The following is a 27474-nucleotide window of genomic DNA, read 5'->3' on the forward strand; positions in this document are numbered from 1 at the left end:
AGGAAGGCTGATCGGCCCGTAGATCAGGACGGCAACACAAGTGCGATCGACTCGAGTTGCCTTCCTGAGCTACTGGTCGATCGCGATCGACGCGTTGGGCACTCCTGCCCTAGAGGAAAGGAGAGACAGGGGAGATATGATTCAGACGTTCAAATACTTAAAGGATATTAACGTAGAACAAAATCTTTTCCAGAGAAAGGAAAATGGTAAAACCAGAGGACATAATTTGAGGTTGAGGGGTGGTAGATTCAGGGGCAATGTTAGGAAATTCTACTTTACGGAGAGGGTGGTGGATGCCTGGAATGCGCTCCCGAGAGAGGTGGTGGAGAGTAAAACTGTGACTGAGTTCAAAGAAGCGTGGGATGAACACAGAAGATTTAGAATCAGACAATAATATTAAAGATTGAACTAGGCCAGTTACTGGGCAGACTTGTACGGTCTGTGTCTGTGTATGGCCGTTTGGAGGAGGATGGGCAGGGGAGGGCTTCAGTGGCTGGGAGGGTGTAGATGGGCTGGAGTAAGTCTTAACAGAGATTTCGGCAGTTGGAACCCAAGCACAGTACCGGGTAAAGCTTTGGATTTTCGCCCAGAAATAGCTAAGAAGAAAAAAAAAAAAAAATTTAAATTAAATCAGGTTGGGCAGACTGGATGGACCATTCGGGTCTTTATCTGCCGTCATCTACTATGTTACTATGTTACTAAATGTATTTTTGTTGTCCTGTCATTTGCTTGAAATATTTAATTAACTGCCTTCTGTTAAAAACCCCTAACTTAATTTCTTTACATAGTAGCACAGTACAGAAATAGTTGGACTAATAGTACTAACAGTACTAATAATTGGACAGTCTTGTAATTATCTTCCATGTGATGGAATGTCCAGAGCTTGTAATTCCTAGATATTACCTGAGTTACATCTATCAATTGCAACAGATTAGTGTAAGCACCAGGAAAGTGTGTCATATGACAAGAAAGGATCGAGATAGGATCAGTGCTGTTAGTGGAAAGAGGTCTGAAGAAAAACAGGCCGAGGAAATTTCAGGAAGCCTGCAACCAAATGGCTGGTATAATTTTTGAAATTGTGCATCTTTTATCCAAAATTTAGGGGCCCTTTTACTAAGGCGCACTAGCCGATTTAGCACACGCTAAATGCTAACGCGTCCATTATATTTCTCCTGAGTGTTTCACATTATACCCATGAGTGTGTACTACAAAGTCCAGGTTTAGTGTCCCCTGAGGAAGGTGTCGTTTGGACGCTGAAACTAGGATCCTTGTTGGGACTTGCATTCTCTAAATAAAGACAGTTGCCCTTGGACTCCTCCCTTGCCTCTTTTGTTGCACTGTTGTCTTGAGGCAAGTTGTTTCTTCTTGTTTCTTACTGTTTCAAATAATACGAATAGACATATTACATACATAAGACCTTTTACAAAAAAAAACCCAAATTGGGAGGAGGGGAAGAAATACAATGTATATATAGGAAAGAGGGGGAGACCACTAGAGGAGGGAAGATAGAAAAGTGCTATATATCATAGTTATTCTGAATCCTAATAGCTGTAAACATCTAATATAATAAAATGGTAGGACGCGCATGCGCACTAAAAAAATCGTGTTCCCTGATCTGTCGTGTTTTTTTTAGTGCGCTTGCGCGGGTTGTACGTCATCGACCTCTGTTCCTCCTCCACCATGCAACGCAAGCCATGTCCGCCGCCGGCCTCGAGCTACTGGGGGCCGGCGGCGCGAGCTGCCCGGCTGGTGCTGAGGCCCCGCCTCCCGCTTCCGCCCTACACGGCGTCGCCAGACCCGGACCTACAAAACGCTGAGGCCCGTCTTCCGACCTACACGGCGCCGCCAGATCCGGCACCACAAAACGGCCCTCACATCCGCGAACATGCTTGCCATAGAAACAGAGGGGATCAGGAGCTAAACATAGATTTAAAAAAACAAACAAACAACAGTGCACAACGACAGAGACACACAGACACTCACAGAAGGACAGGGGGCTAAAGAGACAGATTGCAAAAAAATAATAAAACACTAAGGAGAAAGAGAGACACAGGTAAGGAGTGCTGCTGGGCAGGGGGAGCAGGGAAGAGGGTCAGGGGGAGAAAAGAAGGAGTGCTGCTGGACAGACAGAGCAGGGAAGAGGAACAGGGGAGCAGGGAAGAAGTGCTGCTGGACAGGGGGAGCAGGGAAGAGGGACAGGGGGAGCAGGTAAGGAGTGCTGCTGGACAGGGGGAGGTAAAAGGAAGGGAGAAGCCTACTGCTGGACAGGTGGAACAGGCAAGGGGTGATGGTTGACAGCCGAGGAAAGAGAGAGACAGAAAGAGGTCAAGAGGAGAGAGAGAAAAAGAAAGAAAGAAATAAAGACACACACATCTATTCTAGCACCCGTTAATGTAACGGGCTTAAAGACTAGTCTTTAAATAAAAATGTTTTAGGTTCTGAATTAAATTTGGGTAAGGAATCTTGCCGTCTGAGGTGAATAGGCAGGGCATTCCATAAAGTTAGTGCAACAACAGAGAAGATGGATTTAAACACTCTTACCACATCCACTGGCAATGCATTCCAGAGCATAACTATTGTTTGAGTGAAAAATATTTCCTCCTATTGGTTTTAAAAGTATTTCCCTGTAACTTTAAGTGTCCCCTCAGCTGTGTTTTTTTTTCCAATCAGAAGAGCCCTAACCTCTTTAGTCTTTCCTCATATGAGAGGAATTCCATCCCCTTTTTCATTTTGGTCGCTCTTCTTTGAACCTGGAGTACTCAAGGCAAGGTTGCACCATGGAGTAATATAGAGGCATTATACCATTCTTGGTTTTCTTTACCATCCCTTTTCTAATAATTGCTAGCATCTTGTTTGCTTGTTTTGGCCACTGCTGCACAATGGGCAGAAGGTTTCAGCATTTTGTCTACAATGCCACCCAGATCCTTTTCTTGGTCACTGATTTGGGTTATTCTTCCCAATGTGCATCACTTTGCATTTGTCCACATTGAATTTCATCTGCCATTTGGATGCCCAGTCTTCCAGTTTTCCAAGTACATGGGCCATTTTTCTGGGGGTTATGACTGGTGCAGGTATTGGTAATTATAGTAGCTGGAGTGGTAAAGGTGATGGTGTCTCTGATGGTAGGAGGTGTAGGGTTTACAGTACATATATCCCAGTGGTTTCAAACTTGAACCCTTAGTGGGGCCACATTTTGGATTTGTAGGTATTTGGAGGGCCGCAGAAAAAATAGTTAATGTCTTATTAAAGAAATGACAACTTTGCATAAGGTAAAACTCTTTATAGTTTATAAATCTTTCCTTTAACAGTTAAAGGAAAGATTTATAAACTATAAAGAGTTTTACTTTATGCAAAATTGTCATTAACTATTTTTTCTGCAGCCCTCCAAGTACCCTATTTTTTCTGCAGCCCTCACATTTAAAATTTAATATCTTTCCTTTCTCAAAACTGACACATTTCAATCACTATATTGAAAATAAAATCATTTTCCCTACCTTTGTTGTCTGGTGACTTTATTTTTCTGTGCATTTAACTATGTTTCCAGGGTCTTCTTGCCCTTTGACTGGTTTTCTCTCCATCTTCACTTTCTGCCTTGCATCCCATCTTTGGCATTAACTTAATATTCAATTTTTCTGCTTTCTTTTCAAAATCTACTTTTCCATGTCTTACCTTCCCTTCTATCTCTCTCTTCTTCTGTCCCTATTTCCATGGTCTGACATCTCTTTCTTTCCTTTCTCTCTCTCCCTCCTTCCTTCCTTCCTTTCCCTTGGTCTGGCATCCTTCCCTCCCCCAACTTTTTATTTCTTTCACCCTGCCCCCTTCTTTCTTTCTATCTCTCTCCGTGCCCCCTTTCTTTCTGTCTCCATGCCCCTTTCTGTCTGTGTCCCGTCTCCCTTCTTTCTTTCTGTCTCCCTGTCCCCCCCCTCGTCGGGTGACGAGAATTGGTCGGCTCCGAGCTGGGGAAGATAAGCAGGAAGAGGTAAGACCTTGGGCACTGACCTGTTCCCCGATTGCGGTGGCTTGGGGGAGGGCAGTTGGAAGGGAAGTAGATTGGAGACCCCTGCTTTAGTCGAGGACAGATTGCGGGCTGCAAAATAGTCCCTGGGGAGCCGCATGTGGCGGGTGGGCCGTGTGTTTGAGACCGCTGATATATCCGGATGTTCGTCTAAATATTGAAGTTAAAACTCAAGGCCTTCCATAGATAGTATCTGTAAAGTGTGTGGTAATCTTTGATAAGATTGGCAGCTTCCTTAACCTTGTCCCCAAATAAGTGATTGCTCAATCAGGGTGGATCTGCTAGGCATTCATAGATATCTTAATGAAGGCCTGAAGCTTTTAAATAGGTTAAGCTACATGCACTGATGGCTACAGAGGTGCCTCTTGTGGCTGTGTTGTATGCATCAAAGCACAGCACAGCAGGTGTTTGGAGCACTCCTGTGAGTCTTTTAGAAAGGTCAAGATGGATTTTGGTGGGGGAGTCAAGTCTGACAGTGGTGTATGATTATCTTCCAGGAGGTCATACAAATATTATAGTACAGGTACATGATCCTTTATCTGAAATGCTTAGGACCAGAGACTTTTCAGATTTAAAATTTTTTCAGTTTTTGAAATGGAGGTGTTGCCGATGGCTGCAGGGATACATATTCAGTGCCTGCTTGGCTTCGCAGGCTTTACTCTGCCACATCCTGCCTTGCTGACATTACTTCCTGTTTCTTCTCCACCTGGGCGTGACAGAGAGAAAGCTTGCAGGGCTGTAGCAGACAATATGAATTGCTGTGGTCACTGGTGATGCCTCAGAACTACATCAGTGCGAGGTAGGATGAAAAATTGCAGTAATATCAGCATAAAGTAAATTCTTTAAGGTGACTTTGGGGCCATGTTTCCTTTTTGGTGCTAAAATTGAGCTTTCTTTGTACAAATTAATAATACATCAACTTTACAAAAAATTTCTGTTTTTGAAGCGTTTCGATTTTTAGAATTTCGGATAAAGGATTATGTATCTGTAGTTGGAACTGGTGAGCAGAGATTCTAACTGTCGGTATAGAGGTTTGGAAACTTTGCTTACCAATCAGATGGAGCATTTGCTGGCCTTTAGTTGGAGGTGTGTTGGAATGTGTGTCGGTGCTTCTAGCTCATTTGAGGGTGGACTTGACGAGCAAGGGTAGTTGAAGTTTTCTTTTCCTGGCATGGAGTGGACTTTGTATTTTAAATTGATGGATTCTGATTGTGTTAAGCTGAAGAAGGCTGTGAGTATCTGTATGAGGGAGCAGATGGAGCAGAGGGCCCTTGTGCACACTAAGGTGCTAATAGTGAGTCTGGGCAGGTGGTGTAACAGCCTAGCTCGTAGAGGGGCATGATGGAGAAAGGCTTACAGTTTCGAGGGCAGCAGTATTTATACTGTGTATGAGTTCTGACAAAATGCGACTCCTTTCTTGTACAAGGAGATATGAAGTTAGATTTTGAGCAGTCTGTGGTGTCATGCTGGGGCCCCAGGCATCTGATGCAAATTTGGTACAAGCCAGAAATGCCAGCTTTTTTATTTTCCTTTGGTGCGGTTTTATGTGGATTTCTTCTGGTCAGGCATTGTGTAAATGGAGCAAAATTCCATGTGGTGGTGTTTGAAGCAGATGTAGGACAAGTGTAACAATGGCAATTACCACAAGAGAGCGGGGCTTGTCTAGACATGGGGGTCTTCCTTTCTGAGCTATGCGGAACAAGTCCAAACTGATGACACCATCTACACCTGCTTGTGCATGAAGAACAACACTGCTGCCACCTTGCTGTGACTCCATCTCCATGAAAACTTTGACAAATATTCCAATGAATGATTGAGAATCAACCAGTGTGAATAGGGAAAGAAGCAACAGAATTTGCAAAACAAGTGGCAAATGCACAAAGATTAGAAAATATAGTGTCATCATACTTGGAGCCATATGTCTGTCAAAATCAGACAAATAGTTAAGTGAACTGAAACCTAAGGATGAGGTATGGATAGTTGCAACCTGTGATGGTAGATTACAGGTGAATTTTTCAATAAGCATTGAAGAAAAATGGTAAAATGGACCAATTTAGAATTTCTAAAGAAGAGGCTGTTCATCTTGTAGCTGGCTGCAGTTTTTTAATGGGAGAAAACTTATACATGGAAAGACACCAAGTGGCACTGGAAAAGCACTGGGTTCATGATTCTGTAAGAAATATGGTCAGCAAAGAGATTGTGATCACCTGGGGCATGTCCTTTCCAAATGATCCTAGATGTTCATGGAGAAACAGGACCTCATGGTAAAAGAGAAATACTTGAGAACAGCATTGATAAGAGAGGAATCGGTGTTAAGTGATTATTCTTTACATCAAGTGAAGAAAGAGAAGATTAAGTTCCAAGCAGTGCAGTCTGAGAAACCAAGAAAATGTGGCAGAAAAATATAGAAATTATTCCCATCATATTGGGTGCCACAAGTCTGATTGAAAGCAATTTCCAAGTACATCTTAGTAAGATGTAATACGCATAGGCAACCTATGAACTCCAGAAGAAGACTCTTTGGCACAGTGCAAGTACTATTGTAAGTGCTACCAGTAAATTTGAGAGACTAGGAACATAGTCAACATACCTGGTTTAAGGGTGAGATTCTTTACTATCATGATATGCATAAAACTAATTCATTTGGAGGCACTGCTCCTGACCAAAACTATATTTTAAAGTAGGTAGGAGGTTATGGAAAAGAGTGAGAAATGAAGTTCTGTGTTTTGGATTTGTAGAGTACAGTCCAGCTGATTCTCAAATCATTGGAAAGGAGCTGAGAAGGGAATATGAAAGACACTAATCCCAGGCTCAAGATTTCTTCTGTACTTAACTTAATTGAGGTTCAGTTTAGCTTTCCCTAGCCATGTGTAAAAGACATATGAATAAAATCCCACCTCAGCTATCTACCAGTAAATTTTGTGTAAATGGCGCAAAGTCCTGTTCTTCTATGTGGGCAGGGCCTTAGTATTTCCTATCTTGCATCATCAGTGCTATTATACCTTTCAATGTTTTTTCTTTAATATGTTTCACATAAATTAGATACTTTAGGGATCCCCTAGTGATAAAATAGTTGTCACTTCCAGTGCTGTTTTTATCAGCTTCAAGATTGCTGTGCTAAGAGCATTAATTTAGATGGCTCTCCCTAACCTCCCAGATGCTAACTGTATTCTTCAAGGGCCAATTGCTCAGTAGGTACCAAAGTAAACTGATTTAGTCTATGGGTTCCTTTTATCAAGCTGCACTAGAGGTTTTTAGCATGAGCCAGCACGGTAAATGCTCAGAATTCATAGAATTCCTATGACTCACTGACTCGTGCTAAAATCCTCTAGTGCAGCTTAATAAAAAGGGCCCTGTATTCTTTCATGTAGTCCTCAAGGCTAGTAACAGAAACCATAAACTAGTAAATTACATTCTAAGCCAGGTTCTTTATCAATAAAGTGTTATGCTAGTAAATCTATTCTAAATTACTATATGTATTTTGTATTTGTTAATTGCAAATGTTATATATTTACAGGTTTAAAATTTAAACACAAAAATGAGTGATCAAATAAAATTTATTGTTGAGAAGCTTAATAAGGAGCCCTTTAAGAAGAACTACAATTTGATTACATTTGACTCGCTGGAGCCAATGCAGCTTTTGCAGGTCCTCAATGATGTCCTTGCAGAAATTGACCCAAAGGTAAGAATTCAGTTAAAGAACTCAAAACAGTAAGATTTTTAAAAATCTGACTAAACTCTTGTTATTGCAGTCTGGTTCAGTTTGGGGTATTCTATGGAGTTAAAAGCTGTTAATATAACTGATCTCTCTTATATGATCAATCAGTTCTGATTTGCAGTGGCATACCAAGGCGTGGGGGGGGGGGGTGCACAGCTGGACAGGTCCGGAAAATTCCTGGGCTGCAACGGCACTGAGCGGCATCGGCGCCCCCCCCTCCGCGACAGCACTCAGCGGCATCGGCGCCCCTCCTGCCCCGCGACAGCACTCAAGTTCGGCCTCCTTCTCCCAGCATCGGCAGAACTTCAGATCGGCAACAGGTGCTCAGTCAAAAGCTTCCCCTGACTGAACTGCCTGGGGCGGAAACAGGAAGCTGAGTCAGGGGAAGCTTCTGACTGAGCACCTGTTGCCGATCTGAAGTTCTGCCGATGCTGGGAGAAGAAGCTTCCCCTGACTCAGCTTCCTGTTTCCGCCCCAGGCAGTTCAGTCAGGGGAAGCTTTTGACTGAGCACCTGTTGCCGATCTGAAGTTCTTTTTTTTTTTGTTTTAAGTTTTTTATTGATTTTTTCACATATCAACAAGTGTTATAAATTTTCCATACATTTATCTTAACAATACACTTGATATCTCTATAATGTATTTTATATAAACCATATTTTATATTATTTTTCTTATGAATTTATATAACATATATATTGTAATGATTTTATCAATTATTATTTAATTATGAACCCTTTTCCCTCCCTTTATCACATTAATTTCTCATAAGACTATCATTCATTCATTATGATATATTTTTTATAATGTATAATAAAGAGAATAAATTCTTTACCCCTTCCCACCCTCCCTTCTTTAACCATTATCTTATTATGGGAAAAAATTAAAATCAATCATTGCAAAAATCTGTTAATGGTCCCCAAATCTTCTTGAACTTATCCATATATCCTTTTTGTGTTGCAAATGTACGCTCCATCTTATATATATATATGGCAAACTGAGTTCCACCAAAAATTATAGTTCAATCTGTCATAATTTTTCCAATTATGTGTAATTTGTTGTACTGCTACTCCAGTCAATATAAATAAAAGTTTATTGTTATTTGATGAAATTTGACTTCGAGCTCTCATTGCAGTACCAAACAAAATCGTATCATATGTCAAGGCTACCGGATTTTCTAACATCCTATTAATTTGAGGCCAAATTGATTTCCAAAATATTAATATGAATGGACAATAGAATAAAAGATGATCTAATGTCCCTGCTTCAAGATGACAATGCTAGCATCTATTAGACTTAGAGCTATCTATTCTATGTAAACGTGTAGGGGTCCATAAAGCTCTATGTAAAATAAAAAACCAAGTTTGTCTCATAGAGGCTGACAATGTGCATTTTAACCTCCAAGACCAAAGTCGTGGCCATTGAGATGCATTAATCTGATGCTTAATCTCAATGCTCCAAATATCTCTAAGACCATTTTTTTTCTTTTTATGTATGAATCCAGATATTAATTTATACCACATTGCGGCCTGGTGACCCATGGAATCTATCTGAAAACATAAGAATTCCATACTATGATAGTTATTAAGATTTTTCCATTCAGGGAACCCTACCTGAATGGCCTGCTTCAATTGCATCCATCTGAAATATTGTGATTTATTCAAACCAAATTTATTTTGCAATTGTGAAAATTCAAGCAGTTTCCCTTTATTTATTACATCTTCTAAAATCCGAATTCCAGCAATCATCCAATGTTTCCAGATAATTTTAAAACCGCCAACTTTGATCTTTGGATTGAGCCATATTGTTTGAGTCGTTGATTTAGTTATTGGAATAGGAGTTGGATTACTTATATATCTTATAGTTTTCCAAGTATCAACAAATATTTTGTGATCCTTATATAACCTTGGCATTTGAATACTGATAACATGACTCAGACGTAAAGGAAACATTAATCTCCATTCTAACCAGAACCAATCTGGTATATGTTCAATGGGCTCTGGGAGGATCCAATACATACCCTGACGCATAATATAGGCTTGATGGTACCTATAAAAATTTGGAAAATTTACCCCTCCCTCCGCAATTGGTCTTTGTAAAGATACTAGAGCAATTCTGGGGTTTTTTCCAAGCCAAATAAATTTTTTTTTTTTTCATATTTAAATGTTTATTGAAAAGTACTTTTATATTTAACCGTGCACAGAGGTAACATAATAAATGCAGTGCAACATACAGCCAAGAATATCATATACAGACAGCTGTCAGATAACACACTAAAGAAAGCAAGATGTTATCTGTTCCTATAGACCAACTTCCTCATCACCCAAATCCCATCATAATACTAGTACCCCTGTCATCCACAGTCCCCAACCCCCCCCCCCCCCCAACTCCCCATTCTTCCGGCAGACAACAAGGCAGTGGTCTCTAGAAGGTCCCCTAAAGAGCATCCAGTATTTCTCCCAACTTCCTCCAAGTATGAAAATAAGTGGTATAACTATGACATCTCTTCGCTATGGCTATCTCCATCTTTCCCAGAGAGAGTAATCGAGTTACCCATGCAGCTTGAGAGGGGGCTTCCACATTTTTCCAATGGTTAGCAATTAGACATTTCGCTGCTGCTAAGCCCCATCTGATGAATTTAGTCTGCCAAGAACGGTCCCTGTTATTATATAATCCTAAAAGACAACTCTGAGGAGATAGAGCAACACATTCCCCCAGACATTCAGACAGTATACCAGTCACAACTTTCCAGAAGGATTGAATAAGCCTACACTCCCACCAGATATGCATGAAAGATCCCCCTTGCTGTCCACATCTCCAACATAGATCAGGCACTCCAGGATACATTCTATGCAAACGTTCCGGTGTATAGTACCACCGTGTTAGCACCTTGTATGCATTTTCCTGAATCAATGCACAGGAGGACGCTTTATATGCCTCCCTGCAAATCGTTTCCCAATCTTTATCAGACAACATTGAGTCTAGGTCCCTCTCCCATTTCATTCGAAAAGAGCAAATAGCGGGTGAGTGTCCCCTCTTGTATTGGTAAATCACCGACAGAGGTTTAGGAACCTTCTGTAACAACAACCAAAGATTTTCCAAGGATTCCCTATCTTGTTGTATCCCAGATCCCCAACCTTGTGCTAAGATAAAATGTCGAATTTGTAGGTATGCGAAGTAGTCCCCATCAGGTAAATCGTAAAGTTGTTGAAGTATAGGGAATGTGATGGGCCCATCTTTTCCAATGAGGTCACGAAACACTCTTAGTCCCTTTAGAAACCATCTGTGAAAGATCTTATTATCTCGGCCAGGTGGAAACCGGGGTTCATACTGTATCCCTGCTAGTGATGACACCTGAGCTCCGTCTCCCATCTGCTTACGTGTTTGACTCCATAATCGTGCCAAATGTTGCACAAAAGGATTAGACATGCCCTGGACCCATGTACGCTGCGCCCCAGATGACCACATCTTGAATTTCAAAGGTTCCATGTCACTATAATTCCTTTCTATTTGTACCCCACTTTTATACTCCCCTATTTCCCATTCCAGCACCATTTTCAGCTGCGCCGCTTGATAATACCACACCAAGTTAGGCAACCCCCTGCCCCCCGCCTCCCTAGGAGCCCACAACAATGATTGGGATAGTCTTGGGGCTTTACGATGCCAAATAAAACTACGAATTTCCCTACTCAGTCTCCTCAAGTCTCCTAGAGGGACCGGTATAGGCAAAGTCTGGAAAAGAATTAGCAACCTGGGCAGTACATTCATTTTTACAATCGCGATCCTCCCCCACCATGATATCCACAGCCCATGCCAGCGTTGCAAGTCAGCTCGGATAGTTTGATAAATGGGCAAGTAATTCTTGTCATATATTCTCTGGAGGTCCGAGGGAATATAAATTCCCAAGTATCTAATCCCTTGCTCCGCCCATCTGAAGGGGAAAGTATCCCGCAAATTATCCACCTCCTGCCGTGTCAGCGTCAAATTCAAGATCTCCGTCTTTGTTAAATTTATTTTAAATCCGGAAACCCTCCCATAAGTATCAAATATCTGTAGAATATGAGGTATGGAAATCTCAGGTTGTCCCACATATAAAAGAATGTCATCTGCAAACATCGCTATTCGGTGTTCCATCCCCCCACTGACTACCCCCACCAATGATGCATGATGTCTAATAGCTAACGCAAGTGGTTCAAGGGACACCGCAAACAATAAAGGAGAAAGGGGGCATCCCTGCCGAGTTCCCCTGTATATGGAGAAGAAATCAGTGTACGATTGATTAATCCGTAGGCATGCCCTCGGTTCCACATATAGAGCCCGAACCCATTCTCCAAACTTTCCCCCCAAACCCATCCTATCCATCACCTCCCATAAAAACCCCCAAAGAACCCGATCAAATGCTTTCTCAGCATCGACCGAGATCAAAACTGCCCTATCTCGGCTCTGACCTACTTCCCAAAGTAAATTAAGAGTTCTTCTGATGTTATCGCTCACCTGTCTCCTCTGTATAAACCCCGCTTGATCTTGATGGATCAGGGTGGGTAATACCTTCCCCAAACGTTGAGCTAAAACCTTAGCCAATATTTTTGCATCTAAATTTAACAAAGATATGGGTCGATAAGATCCACAGAGTAAGGGGTCCCGTCCCGGTTTGGGCAGTATCACCACACCTGCTTCCCCCATCGTAGGTGGAAACCTACCTCCCTCGGAGATTCCATTAGCTACTCTAGCCAAGAGGGGCCCCAATTGTGCCGAGAATTGTTTATAATATCGGCTAGTATACCCGTCCAACCCTGGAGATTTACCATTCTTCAACCCGCCAATCACCCCTAGGATCTCAGAAAGTTGTATCGGTTCTCTTAAATATTCCTGATCCAATTCTGATAACACTGGTATCTGCAGCGAGTCCAAAAATCCCGTCTGCGCTCCCACCTCTATGGGCCCCGGGTGCCCGTACAGTTCCGAATAAAAAATTTTAAATTCTTTTTGGATGGTGGTGTCCGTGACGTGTAGTTTCCCCCCCTACTTCTCTTGTTATTCGAGCCAAGCCAAATAAATTTTGTTAACATCTTATCCAATTTTTTGTAAAATGACCCCTGAAAAAAAAATTGGTATCATACCCATTTGGTAACAAACTACTGGTAATATCATCATTTTTACAGTTTGTATTCTCCCCCACCAAGATATGCATAAAGGATTCCATTGTTCACACATTTCTGACACTTTTTGTAATAAATTTTTTTCATTAATTTTCATAGTCTCATCCACAGTTTTTGTAATCCAAATTCCTAAGTATTTTAATCCTTCTTCTTTCCAAATAAAAGAAAATGAGTCAAATAAACTTTTTGTACAATGTACATTGAATGGAAGCACTTCTGATTTATTCCAGTTTATTTTATAACCTGAAAATTTTCCAAATTTTTCAATTAATTCAAGCAAATTTGGAATAGTTGTTTCCGGATTTCTCAAATAAAGTAAAATATCATCCGCATATGCTGATAACTTATATTCTTTATCTGAATGCGGAATACCCTATATCTCCCTTACCTGTTCTATAGCTAATAATAAGGGTTCTAAAACGATATCAAAAAGCAAAGGAGATAGTGGGCATCCTTGTCTAACCCCCCTTTGTAGAATAAATCTTTCTGAAAAATTGTTATTGATATATAATCTAGCAGCAGGGGAGCTATACAATGCTTTTATTATTTGTATAAATCCGGATCCTATTCCAAACCATTCCATTGCCTGAAACATGAAGATCCATTCCACTCTATCAAAAGCTTTTTCAGCATCTAATGAAATAGAGAATGCTGGGTCATTAATGGATTTTGTCAAATATAACATGTGATGTGCCAGTCTAGTATTATGAGATGAGTGTCTTTGAGCAACGAAACCTGATCTATAATGAAAGGGAGAGCTTTAGCCAATCTTAATGCTAATGCCTTAGTTAGAATTTTTCCATCCACATTTATTAAAGAAATTGGTCTATAATTTGAAACCAAAGTGGGATCTTTATTTGGCTTAGGTAAAACTATAGTTATTGATTCAGCCATAGTACCTGTAATACAACCTTTATTTAGTTGTGTCTGATATAGTTTTAATAAATAGGGCATTATAAAGTTTTGAAATGATTTATAAAACTCCACTGTATAACCATCTCCACCTGGAGCGGATCCAACCCTAAGGGATTTCAAAGCTGTATCTAATTCTTTTAAGGATATTGGTTCTTCTAAACTTCTTTTTATATGTTCAGGAATTTTTGGTCCTTTTATTAACTTTAAAAAATCTAAACCATCCTTTTCCTTTTTCGAATAAGGCTCAGAAGAATACAAATCTTTATAATATTTTAAAAATTGTTTTATAATGGGATCAATTTGAGATAAAATTTCACCATTCTCATTTTGAATAGCAATTATTTTTGTTTTTCTTTTTTTTGCTTTAAGATAATTTGCCAGCATTCTTCCCGCCTTATTCGAATTTCCATAATACAAAGCTTGCTTTACAAATAAATATTTTCTAATTATTTTTGAAGAAATTTCATTATATTTACCTTTAGCTTTTAAAAGTTCTTGTTGTGTCAAGTAATCCCATTTTTCAATTAATTTTGATTCTAGAGACTTCACCACTTTTTCCAATTCTGTAAATTGTTTTTTTTCTTTTTTTATTTGCAATGCTGAATAAGAAATAATTTGTCCTCTAATATATGCTTTAAAAGCATCCCACAAAGTCTCTATTGAAATTTCTTCTGTATCATTAATTTGAAAATAATCTTTTATTTTTTCTAAAAGATTTTCACAAAAATCAGTATCTGTGAGCAATGTATTATTTAATCTCCATATAGGTCTATTTCCATTCTGATCTATTATTTTAATTTCAATCCACACTCCGGCATGATCAGATAGTATAATTGGATCAATGACAGCCTGTGTGACTTGATGTACTAATTGATTAGAAACAAAAATGTAATCTATTCTAGAAAAAGAATTATGAACCTGTGAGCAAAACGAAAATTCCCGACCATCAAAATGAAGAATACGCCAAATATCTTTTAAATCACAAGATTGTACCAAATTATTAAGGCCTAATGATTTTATAAATCTTCTCGGACTTTTATCCATCAGTGGATCCATAACAGCATTGAAATCCCCTGCTACTACTAGATTTGAAGTAGCAAGTGGAAGAATTAATTGTTGCAGAGTTTTAAAAAATTCATTCTGGTTCGAATTAGGGGCATATATATTGAAGAGCGTCATGGTGGTATTTCCCATGTCCATTTCCACATATATCCATCTTCCAAGAGGATCAGCTGCCTTAAATTTAAATGAAGCAGAACATTTTTTATTTATTAATATAGCAACACCAGATTTTTTTCCTATTGCTGAAGAAAAGTAACATTGTTTGACCCAATCACCTTTTAGCTTTATAGATTCGTTATTTGAAAGATGGGTCTCTTGTATGCAGCATATATCAGCGTTCTGTCTTTTTAAAAATAATAATGCCTTTTTTCTTTTAATCGTGTGATTGAGACCATTAACGTTTAAAGATATTATCTTAAGACCCATTATGCATTAATATAATTTGTAATGTAACATCCCAATCTTCAATATTTTTTTTAATCTTTTTTTTCCCACATATAAGATAAAATAAAGAATTACCTATTGTACACAGACCCTTGAAATTTAATACCCCCCTATTTCCTCCCTCCCCACCCCATACATATACGAATACTTGGAAACGCAAAATTAGATCAGGTTTAACATCACTCCTTACAAGCTATAAAATATTTTAATATCACAAGCTCCATAGTAATAATATAAATACTACTATTAAAATTCAACAATTTATATATCTTTGTTTTCTTATTTATATGAATACTTTTATTTATTTATCCAAATTTTGTTATGTTCAGTTAAATTAAATATATATAAGATATTTTGAATTTATAAAAAGGATAAGATTATTAGAATACTTTAAGCAAATTTTATCTTTTATAACTTCAATCATTCATCTCATTCATTATAATTTCTATTCTATGAGATACATTCATCTAAAATTAAAAGGTAAAAATTGTGAAAAAAAAAAAAATTAAAATCTATCATAACCCATTCTCTTACTCATTCTTATTCCTATTTAATAGGTCAATTGAAAACTTTAATGATTCCTATCCATAAACCTTTTTCTCTATATCCGGTAAAGAACTGTATCTTATAGAGAATGGATTCAGCTTCTATCTGAATCATAAAACATATTCTTACTATGAAGTTATTATTATTTTCTTTGTAAATACAGTTTATTTCATTCTATATTTTATATCTAATATTAAATATATTTTCATTCCGTATAGTTCCGTTGGTATGAATGCCTTTTTTTTTTTTTTCCTTCAAGTTTCCTCTTCTTCCTCCGTAGACGTGATGACGTGAAAACAACCTTTTTTTTTTTCATTTCCGGTGTAGTTCATTGGTTGAATAGAGATTTCCTGTAAATGCATGCTTCTTCGTGTTTTTGTTCGGCAGTGTCATAGCAACCATCATACCACGGGTATTTCTGTGTCTCTGAGGGACTATTTGGCAGGGAGACATTCACCTCGCAATCCTCTCAGTGTATTTGAAATCCGACTCAATCCTCCAACTCCCTGAGTCGTGCAGCGACACACAGCATGAAGTCAACATTCCGCCCCTCCCCCATGTCAGCCACTCATCCACGCTCTCACCGAGCCAAGTTCCGTGCTCGTGTCATCGATCTTTCTCTTTTTTAAAAGTAAGTTGGAAGATTCTATATATTCGAATCAGTTAATTCAAACTTTTTTTTCCAAAGTCTATTTTCAGTAACGATTTAAAATAATATGAAATATAAACACATTCATTTGAAAAAAAAAAATATCAATCTTGATAAACTTACTCAGCATTTTATTTAAGAAGTCATTGGTTGTTCACATTGTTCTATATATTCTGCTAATTTCTTGTAATCTGTGAAGTTTTGTGTTTTATTTCCCAAAGTTACTTTCATAATCGCTGGATATAGAAGTCCATATCTTGCTCCTAGTGCTCTTAATTGAGGTCTTAAATCCAGTAGTTGTTTTCTTTTTAAGGCAGTTTCTCTGGCAAAATCCGGTACAATGTGTATACGTGCATCTTGACATCGTAAATTTTTATTTTCTTTAGCCAGTTGACATATTTCAGCAACATGTTGGTATCTTAATAGTTTAAATATTAAAGTTCTTGGATCTTTTTGTAATGTTGTTTTTTGTCCTGGTATTCTGTGTGCTCTTTCAATTTCGAGAGGTACTTTGGATTTAAGAGGCAGGATTTTTGGAAGAAATTGTTCCAGGAAAGTGATGGGATCATTTTTTTCCACTCCTTCAGGCATCCCTATAATTCTTAAATTATTTATTTTTTCCCTATTCAAACAATCTTCCAAGTCTCTCTTCATTATTTCCATTTCTTTCCAAGCTTTTTTATTTTGCATGACTTCAGTATGTACCTCTTCCGATTTTTCTTCTAAGTGAGTTATTTTGTTATCTATTAGGTCCACTCTTTTTGTAAGCATGGCTACGTCGTCAATTGCCTTTTGAAGTTGTTTTTTGATTTCTAAAACGATATCTTTGATCTGTCTTATTTCCACCATCATGTCTGTTTCTCCTTCTGAAGGCAGCGGAACCTTTGAAGGTGTCCCTGGTTCAGGCTTTGATCTTTTATTACTGCTTGTTCCTGATCCTCCGGCTCCTGTATCGTTTTTATTTTGTTTGCCCGATGCCATTTCTTCTTATCCACCGTTTTTTTTCAGTGAAAAAATCAATTTTGGAGCTTTAAATTTGAAATATTAGCTTGTCTGGCATGGAGCACAGCTATTACCCGACCATTTGCTTGCGTGTCCAAGCCATGCCCTCACCGATCTGAAGTTCTGATGCTGGGAGAAGGAGGCCGAACTTGAGTGCTGTCGCCAGGCAGGGGGGCGCCGATGCCACTGAGTGCCGTCGCGGAGGGAGGGGGCCGATGCCGTTCAGTGCCGTCGCGTGGGGGGGGGGGCCTTGCCGATCTTGTTGCCAAAATCGGAAAGGTGAGGGAGAAAGATGGGCCTGTGGTGGATGGAGAGATTGAGAGAAGGGGACAGATGATGGAAGTGGGGGAAAGAGAGAGAAGGGGCAGATGATGGAGGGGGGAAAGAGAGAGAAGGGGCAGGTGATGGAAGTGGAGATAAGGGGGAGAGAGAAAGAGGGCAGATGATGGAAGGAGGGGGGAAGAGAGAGAAGGGGCAGATGATGGAAGTGGGGAGAGAAGAGGGCAGATGATGGAAGGAGGGGAAAAGAGAGAGAAGGGGCAGATGATGGAAGTGGTAAGAAGGGGGAGAGAGAAGAGGGCAGATGATGGAAGTGGGGGAAAGAGAGAAGGGGCAGATGATGGAAGTGGAGAGAAGGGAGAGAGAGAAGAGGGCAGAGGATGGAAGGAGGGTATAAATAAAAGGAGGGCACATGATGGGGGAAAAGGATTGAGTTAGGGAAATACTGGAGGGGTGAGGGAAAAAGGTGGCGAGCTGTAGGTAGACAGTAAAAAAGAAAATTGATGAGAGGGTAGAAAGAACATAATCTAGATGGATGCAGAAAATATATTGAAAAGGAAAATGAGGGAAGAAAGAGATTGCAGAAGAGAGATGTGGGAGAGGGAAGGAGAGGAGAGAGATGCCAGACCAATGGGGGTGAAAGGAGAGATGGAAGGGGGAGGTATACAGTTTCTGGAAGGGGCATAGAAGGAGAGAAGATGCCATATAGGGGCAGAGAGATGGCAGATAGTGGATAGAAGGAAGAGAGTAACAAGAAGATGAGGAAAGCAGAAACCAGAGAAGACAAAGTTAGAACAAAATTTTTCTATTTATTTGTTGTCACTGTTTCTGTGGTGTTGCATTGTATGCAGAGTCCAGCTTCTTGCTAATTCAATTTAACCTTTGTCTATATATTTCTATTTTATCCCCCCTTTTACAAAACTGTGGAGCATTTTTTAGCACCAGCTGTGGTAGTAGCAGCTCTGATGCTCAGAATTCTATGAGCATCAGAGCTGTTACCACCATGGCTAAAATCCACACTATAGTTTTGTAAAAGAGGAAGGGGTTAGTTTGTGATGACATATTCCATACTAGGCGAAGATATTTTCTGTGTTCTGTGTGTTCAAAAGACATAGTTTTCTGTTAGGATTGACGGTGTAGGATTGATCTGTACTAGTCTAGCTTGTTTAGTTTTACAATGGGTGTATTGATGTTGTACTGCTCACTGCATATGTAAGATGCTGCCTTTTCCTAGGTACTCATGTGTGATGTGTGGCTTGTTACTAAAAATCCTGTTTTTTGTTCAGATGGGGGGTGCCAAAAAATGATGGGCCCCGGGTGTCACATATGCTAGGTACGCCACTGCTGATTTGTTAAGAAGTGTACACAGGAATAAGGTTGTGGGGTGTTTTTTTTTTTATTTTTTTTTTGTTTTTGTTTTGTGAGCAAGCTGATGTACTCCAAGCCAGCCTTAGATATTATTTTTGCAGCAGAAAGAAATGGTATTTTTGAAACTTTATGTTTAATATAGCATTATTTGTTAATGCCTTCCTGTGCTAACGCTATTCTCTGTTAATGCTTTCCTGTCGTTTAAATGATTTTATGGGATCTTGTGTTTCCATCTTGTAGGATGAATTTAAAAGAAGATTTTAATAATGATACCGTTAGTTAATGTCTTGTTTAAACATGTTTAGCATTTCTTAAATATGTATGCATGTAATTTTGTAAACCACATAGTTATGCGGTATATAAATTTTTAAAGATATGAATTTAGAGAAACATATGACAAAACCACTCATTCTGCGTTACAGTGCATTCCTGATAATTTTTAAAAATCATTTTTGAATCAGCATTTCAGAGAAATATATACATACAAATTAGGGCTGTACAATTAATGCGTTAATGCAATTAATATGTTAATTGGCGACATCAAATTTTAACATGATTGAATTTGACTGACACACTTCCTGTGTGTTCCACCAAAAGTGAAGTTGGGCTGAAGATGACATTGGAGGAACGTTGTATTGCTGCTTCCTTTCTGCCATTGCCCAGCCCTCGAGAGCTGCCTTACCGCCACTGCCTAAGCCCCAGAGAGGGAGGAAGAAGAGAGAGAGGGAGACTCAACTACGAAGGGAAGAGAAAGAGGGAGTCCCAGCCATAAAGGGAGGAGAGATGGAGAAGGAGACCAAACAACTGAGGGAGGGGAGAGAGAGAGAGAGAGAGAGGGTAGGATCTCCGGAAGATTTGCTGGGAGAAAGAGGTGCAGATTGGGAGATAGGGTGATGTTTAGATTTTGTAAAAAGAGATGGAAATAAACAAGGAAAATGGTGAGAGGAGGGAAGGAGAGAAATGGTGGACAGAGGGAGGGGAGGGAAGATAAGCTACTCATGGAAAGGAAGGGGAGGGAGATGATGGTGCCCATGAATGGCAGGGAAGAGAAGAGATGGAAACTAGACAGATTTGAAAAGGAGGAAGAAAAGTTGATCGTGAAAGATGGATATAGGATAGAAAGTAAAGAGGAAAAAGAGAGAGAGAGTGAATAAGACATAGCACAGGGAAGCAGAACAATAGATGTGGAATGAGATGATTAGAAAGATAAAATCACCAGACAAAGCTAAGATAAATGATTTTATTTTTTGTTTAGTAAGGGGGGTAATGGGATGTGAAATACCACCTTTCTATGGGACAATTTAAATTGAAATGTGTCAGTTTTTGAGAATTTGTCTACTATGAATATTTTGCACTATACAGGAGGAAATGTGAGTGGGCGCTTTATGCAATTAATTGCGTGATTAAAAATTTTAATCGATGTACAGCCCTAATACATACATGAATTAACATAACTAGAACAGCACCCTATAACCAAAGAATGCTGTTATAAAGCTAATTATGGAATAGGCAAGAATTTGGCAGAAAAATGAAAAATACTGTATAAAAAACAAGAACATGAATGTTTGAACCAACTGTCATCTCCTGCTCAAGCCATATATTCAAATTTCCCAGCAATGCCTTCCCTCTCCTTTTTAAAAAATATAACAATGGCCTCCTAATGACTTTGGAAAACATCATACTCTTCTCATTCAACTTTAATCATCAGCATACCAATAATCCTCTCGTGCCCACAACAAGCAATACATTCATACTTAACCAATTCGCCCTTCTTCCCACCGTAACTCTTGTTGGAAATGGTAATAGTAGTATTCCTTTGGGACATGTTTTGAAATGTATGCCAGGGCTCACATATTGCGCCTTTTCAAGCTTATTAGAACTATGGTAAGTTTTGATTTTGAATTTTGGCATTTTCTGCAATCTGTGATACTATTTCTGGAGGGCAGCAATGACCTCAGAGATCCAATATTTTAATTATACCTTCTTTACTAATAGGGTGGCTATACAAGCCAATGTTTATGTGGTAGGGGACACCTTGAATAATCAATATCTTCTGATCGCCCAACAAGAGTGTGCTGTAGTCATACTCCACCTGTCTTTTTTGCATTTTCTGTTCAATAATTGGTAGTATTTGATGTCCTAGTATGATTTTTTTAGCATTCTAGAAAAGAGTGAACTATTGTTCCTTTAGCAGTTTTACACCTAGGGTCATGATTTATTTATTTTTTAAAAAAATTATACCACTGATAATCTCAGCAGTTTCCAGAATAACACTCATCAAAACATAGAATATAACAAACTGTTACACAAAGACCCAATGAGGTCATCATAAATTTTATCTTTTAACATAACAGTAATTCTCATAGTACTCTCGGATATATAATGATAATGTAATGATATAATAAGATAGTGTGATTGCTGTGTTATTTTTCATTAACCATTTATTCTATAGATTCAAGTAGACTAACACAGCAACCACACTATCTTATTATATCATTATCATTATATTATCATTATATATCTGAGAGTACTATAAAATATATGTAAGGCCTTACATATATTTTATTTCATTTTATTAACCTTTTAATTCTCTTGATATATTGAGCAAGCAAGGGCTACCAAAATGGCTTTTATCTGCACTTTTTTTAAATTATAAATTCTTTATTCATTTTAAAACATAGAATAAGTGTACAGAAATACATCAATTATAACTTCAATATAACACTTGACAATCTTAACCATATCATCTAGAGCAAATAATATAAATCCCCTCCCACCCTTAAAGTAAATAAAGGAAAATCTCAACACCCCCCACCCCCCAATGTGTAAATATAATCACTACAATATTTTTCCATTGGCCCCCAGATCTTTATAAAATTATTGTAAGTCCCTTTCTGCGTAGCAATAATTCTTTCCATCTTATAAATATGGCATAACGAGTTCCACCAAAATGTATAATTTAGATTAGAGTAGTTTTTCCAATTATTGGTAATATGCTGAATGGCGACCCCTGTCATGATTAATAAAAGTTTATTATTATACGCCAAAATTTGACTTTTTTTCCTCATAGATATACCAAACAAAACGGTGTCATAAGATAATACCACATGGTTTTCTAAAAGACAGTTAATTTGAGTCCAAATTGAATTCCAAAATAACATAATATAGGGACAATAAAAAATTAAATCATCCAATGTCCCTGCTTCAAGATTACAGTGCCAGCATCTATTAGATTTAGAGGAATCCAACTTTTGTAAATGAACTGGGGTCCAAAACGCTCTATGCAATAAAAAGAACCAAGTTTGCCTCGTAGATGCTGACACTGTACATCTCATCCTCCAAGACCAAATTCGTGGCCATTGAGATGCAGAAATTTGCTGCTTAATCTCAATACTCCAATTGTCTCTTAGACCATTTTTAGGTTTCTTATTTATATATCCAGATATTAATTTATACCACAATGCGGCTTGATGACCCAGAAAGTCTGCTTGAAAACATAGGAACTCCAGACTAAATTGATTATCAAGATATTTCCATTCAGGGAACCCCACCTGAATAGCCTGCTTCAGCTGCAACCATTTAAAACTTTGTGATTTATTGAGACCAAATCTATGTTGTAGCTGTGAAAAATCAAGCAGCTTACTATCTGAAATAACATCATTTAGAGTTCGTATGCCTGCAATAATCCAGTCCTTCCAAATAATTTTATTTCCGCCAATTTGAATCTTGGAGTTAATCCACAAAGATTGATTTGTTGATTTATTAATTGGAATAGGTGTTAAATTACTAAGGTATCTCAATGTTTTCCATGTGCCATTTAAAATTCTTTATTTTCTAGGTATTTTGATACTAGGAATATGAGCCAAATGTAAAGGAAACAAAAGACGCCATTCTAAGTATAACCAATCCGGTGCATTATCAATAAGTTCCGGGAGGATCCAATACATACCCTGACGCAGGGCCGCCATCAGAAATTTCTGGGCCCCTTACTGACAAATCCTATTGGGCCCCCCACGCACCCCTTCCCCCCCCTGACTCCCCCTTCTTCCATGGGCCGAATACACACATACTTTTCTCTGTCGCCGCACTCTTTGACCAAAAGATTTGTAAGCCTGCAACCACATCAAGGTAGACTCTTTCAGCAGCTCCCCTCCCTCCCCCTTACCTTTGTGGCCAAGTCAAAATGATCTACCAACAATAAAATTTTAAAAACACAAAGCACGCTGTACGTAGAGAAAATGTTAATTATCATTTATATTCCGCGGGTTTTCAAAGAGGTCAAGGCAGATGACTTTATGCAATGTCACCTCAGTAACAACTATACAAAAATAGACAAATATTCCCCCTCCCTTTTTACTAAACCGCGATAGCGGTTTTTAGCGCAGGGACCTGCGCTGAATGCCCCATGCTGCTCTTGAAGCTCATAGGCTCCCTGCGCTAAAAAAATGCTATTGCGGTTTAGTAAAAGGGGGCCATAGTGCAAAATATAGACAGCATATATAAATTCTCAAAACGGACACATTTTGATCACTAAATTGAAAATAAAATCATTTTCCTACCTTTGGTAATTTCATCAGTCTCTGGTTGCACTTTATTCTTCTGATTGTGCATCCAATATTTCTTCCCTTCTTTCAGCCTCCTGTATGCTTCCTCTCCTCCAGACCTCATTCCCTCCCCAAACTTTTTCTTTGTTTCACCCTGCCCCTTCTTTCTTTTTCTCTCTCTCCATACCCCCTTTCATTCTGTATGTCTGTCTTTCTCTCTCTCTCCGTGCCCCATTTTTCTTTGTTTCACCCTGCCCCCTTTCTTTCTTTCTTTCTCCTTGCCCTCCCCTATGCCACCACCATTGGGAAAATGCTGCCAACGCCACTGGGGAATAGGCTGCCACTGCCGCTATCGGGAACAGGCCGGTGCCGAGTTCGTCCTGCATCTCTTCCCCACGGGGCCGACCAACTCTCGCCACTCGACGTCAATTCTAACGTCGGAGAGGACGTTCTGGGCCAGCCAGGCAGCGATTGGCTGGCCCAGAACGTCCTCTCCGACGTCAGAATTGACGCGGGTGGCGAGAGTTGGTCGGCCCCACAGGGAAAAGCAGGGAGAACTTGGCACCGGCCTGTTCCCAATGGCGGCGGTGGCACTCAAGTGGCTAAAGAGACGCAGTTTGCCAGCCTAGGGAGAACACTGGAGGGTGGCCAGCTGTGCACCCCCTTGGGGCGTAAACCCAGGGCAGACCGCCCCCACCCCCACCTTGGTATGCCACTGTCTGTACCTCACTCCCTCCCTATGACCAAAAATTCTCCTTTCTTCTATTCCCCGTGTACACAACCATCTCTTTCCCTCCCTTCCTCTCTCCCAAGTCCATGCCTTCTGTGTCCAAAAACCCATTCCCTCCCCCACCTCAGCATCTCTTTCCCTCCCTTCCTCTCTCCCAAGTCCATGCCTTCTGTGTCCAAAAACGCACTCCCTCCCCCTTTTGTGTTCCCCGTTTGCCTCCCAGCCCATCTTAGCAACTTTCTCAGCAAAATGTAGCTCGAGCCGCGTAGGCTTGTCTTCTATTTCCTGCATGTCCTGCCGCACACACATAGCCGACCAGAAGTCTTCCCCGATTTCAGCGCTGACGTTGGAGGGCGGACTTTGCTTAAGCCCTCCCTCCGACGTCAGCGCTGACATCGGGGAAGACTTCCGATCAGCTGTGTGAGCGGCAGGGCAGTCGGAGTAGAAGACGAGCCTCGCGGCTCGAGTTATATTTAACCCCGCAGGTCCCCCATCGTCCCCGTTCAGCTCTCTCCTGTGCACACGCTTGGGGCGTGCACCCGGGGCGCACCGCCCCCCCCCTAGGTACGCTACTGGCCCGGGCCTCCTGTCAGCTCCGGGCCCCTGAATGCAGGACTGGTAGTACTGCCCTGATGGCGGCCCTGCCCTGACGCATAATATAGGCTTGATGATGCCTATAAAAATTTGGAAAATTTACCCCCCCTCCCCCCTCCTCAGTTGGCTTTTGAAGAGATACTAAAGCAATTCTGGGATGTTTACCAAGCCAAAGAAACTTTGTAAGGATACCATTAAGCTTTTTATAAAAGGACCCATGAAAAAAAACTGGTATCGTACTGGTAACTACAGGCAATATCATCATCTTAATTGTTTGAACTCTCCCCCACCAAGAAAGATGTAAAGGATTCCATTGTTCACATAACTCAGTAACTCTTTTTAATAAAAGTTTTTATTCTCTTTTACTGTGTCATCAAGAGTATTTTTTATCATGATACCTAAATATTTTAATCCTTCCTCTTTCGTTTTTTTTGTTTTAAGTTTTTTATTGATTTTTTCATATAACAACAAGTGTCATAAATTTTCATACAATTATTTTAACAATACACTTGATATATCTATAATGTACTTTATATAAAACATATCTTATATTATCTTTATTATGATTTTATATATCATATAAACTGTAATGATTTTATCAATTATTATTTAATTATGAATCCTCTTCCCTCCCTTCATTTTGTTATTGTCACATAAGAATAACATCTATTATGATAAATTATTTATAATTTATGACAAAGAGAATAAAACCCTTACCCCCTCCCACCCTCCCTCCTTTAACCATTATCTTAATATGGGAAAAATGAAAATCAGTCCTTACAAAAATATGTTAGTGGTCCCCAAATCCTCTTGAACTTATCTATATATCCTTTTTGTGTTGCAAATGTACGCTCCATCTTATATATATGGCAAACTGAGTTCCACCAAAAATTATAGTTTAATCTGTCGCAATTTTTCCAGTTATGTGTAATTTGTTGAACTGCTACTCCAGTCAATATAAATAAAAGTTTATTGTTATTTGACGAAATTTGACTCCGAGCTCTCATTGCAGTACCAAACAAAATCGTATCATATGTCAAGGCTACCGGATTTTCTAACATCCTATTAATTTGAGGCCAAATTGATTTCCAAAATAATAATATGAATGGACAATAAAATAAAAGATGATCTAATGTCCCTGCTTCTAGATGACAATGCCAGCATCTATTAGACTTAGAGCTATCAATTCTATGTAAACGTGTAGGGGTCCATAAAGCTCTATGTAAAATAAAAAACCAAGTTTGTCTCATAGAAGCTGACAATGTACATCTTAACCTCCAAGACCAAAGTCGTGGCCATTGAGATGCATTAATCTGATGCTTAATCTCAATGCTCCAAATATCTCTAAGACCATTTTTTTTCTTTTTATGTACGAATTCAGATATCAATTTATACCACATTGCGGCCTGGTGACCCATGGAATCTATCTAAAAACATAAGAATTCCATACTATGATAGTTATTAAGGTTTTTCCATTCAGGGAACCCTACCTGAATGGCCTGCTTCAATTGCATCCATCTGAAATATTGTAATTTATTTAAACCAAATTTATTTTGCAATTGTGAAAACTCAAGCAGTTTACCTTTATTCATTATATCCTCTAAAATCCGAATTCCAGCTATCATCCAATGTTTCCAGATAATTTTAAAACCGCCAACTTTGATCTTTGGATTGAGCCATATTGTTTGAGTCGTTGATTTAGTTATTGGAATAGGAGTTAGGTTACTTATATACCTTATAGTTTTCCAAGTATCAACAAATATTTTGTGTTCCTTATATAACCTTGGCATTTGAATACTGATAACATGACTCAGACGTAAAGGAAACATTAGTCTCCATTCTAACCAGAACCAATCTGGTATATTTTCAATGGGCTCTGGGAGGATCCAATACATACCTTGACGCATAATATAGGCTTGATGGTACCTATAAAAATTTGGAAAATTTACCCCTCCCTCCGCAATTGGCCTTTGTAAAGATACTAGAGCAATTCTGGGGTTTTTTCCAAGCCAAATAAATTTTGTTAAAATCTTATCCAATTTTTTATAAAAAGACCCCTGAAAAAAAATTGGTATCATACCCATTTGGTAACAAACTACTGGTAAGATCATCATTTTTACAGTTTGAACTCTCCCCCACCAAGATATGCACAAAGGGTTCCATTGCTCACACATTTCTGACACTTTTTGTAATAAATTTTTTTCATTAATTTTCATAGTCTCATCCACAGTTTTTTTAATCAAAATTCCTAAATATTTTAAACCCTCCTCTTTCCAAATAAAAGAAAATGAGTCAAATAGACTTTTTGTACAATGTACATTGAGTGGAAGCACTTCTGATTTATTCCAGTTTATTTTATATCCTGAAAATTTTCCAAATTTTTCAATCAATTCAAGCAAGTGTGGAATGGTTGTTTCCGGATTTCTCAAATAAAGTAAAATATCATCCGCAT

General features: G+C 39.0%; 1 protein-coding gene across 4 annotated transcripts in view; it reads left to right on the forward strand.

The window, feature by feature from the left end:
- The window catches only part of IFT81 (intraflagellar transport 81), a 218056-nt gene that overhangs the window by 15803 nt on the left and 174779 nt on the right, over window positions 1–27474 (forward strand). For all 4 annotated transcript variants that reach the window (XM_033955237.1, XM_033955239.1, XM_033955238.1 and 1 more), the window contains exon 2: window positions 7533–7697. In XM_033955237.1, the coding sequence (XP_033811128.1) occupies window positions 7554–7697 (144 nt within the window). In that variant the 5' untranslated portion in view covers window positions 7533–7553. The remainder of the gene's footprint in view (window positions 1–7532; window positions 7698–27474) is intronic.

Source organism: Geotrypetes seraphini, chromosome 8 (genome assembly GCF_902459505.1).
Source record: "Geotrypetes seraphini chromosome 8, aGeoSer1.1, whole genome shotgun sequence".
Lineage (NCBI taxonomy): Eukaryota > Metazoa > Chordata > Amphibia > Gymnophiona > Dermophiidae > Geotrypetes > Geotrypetes seraphini.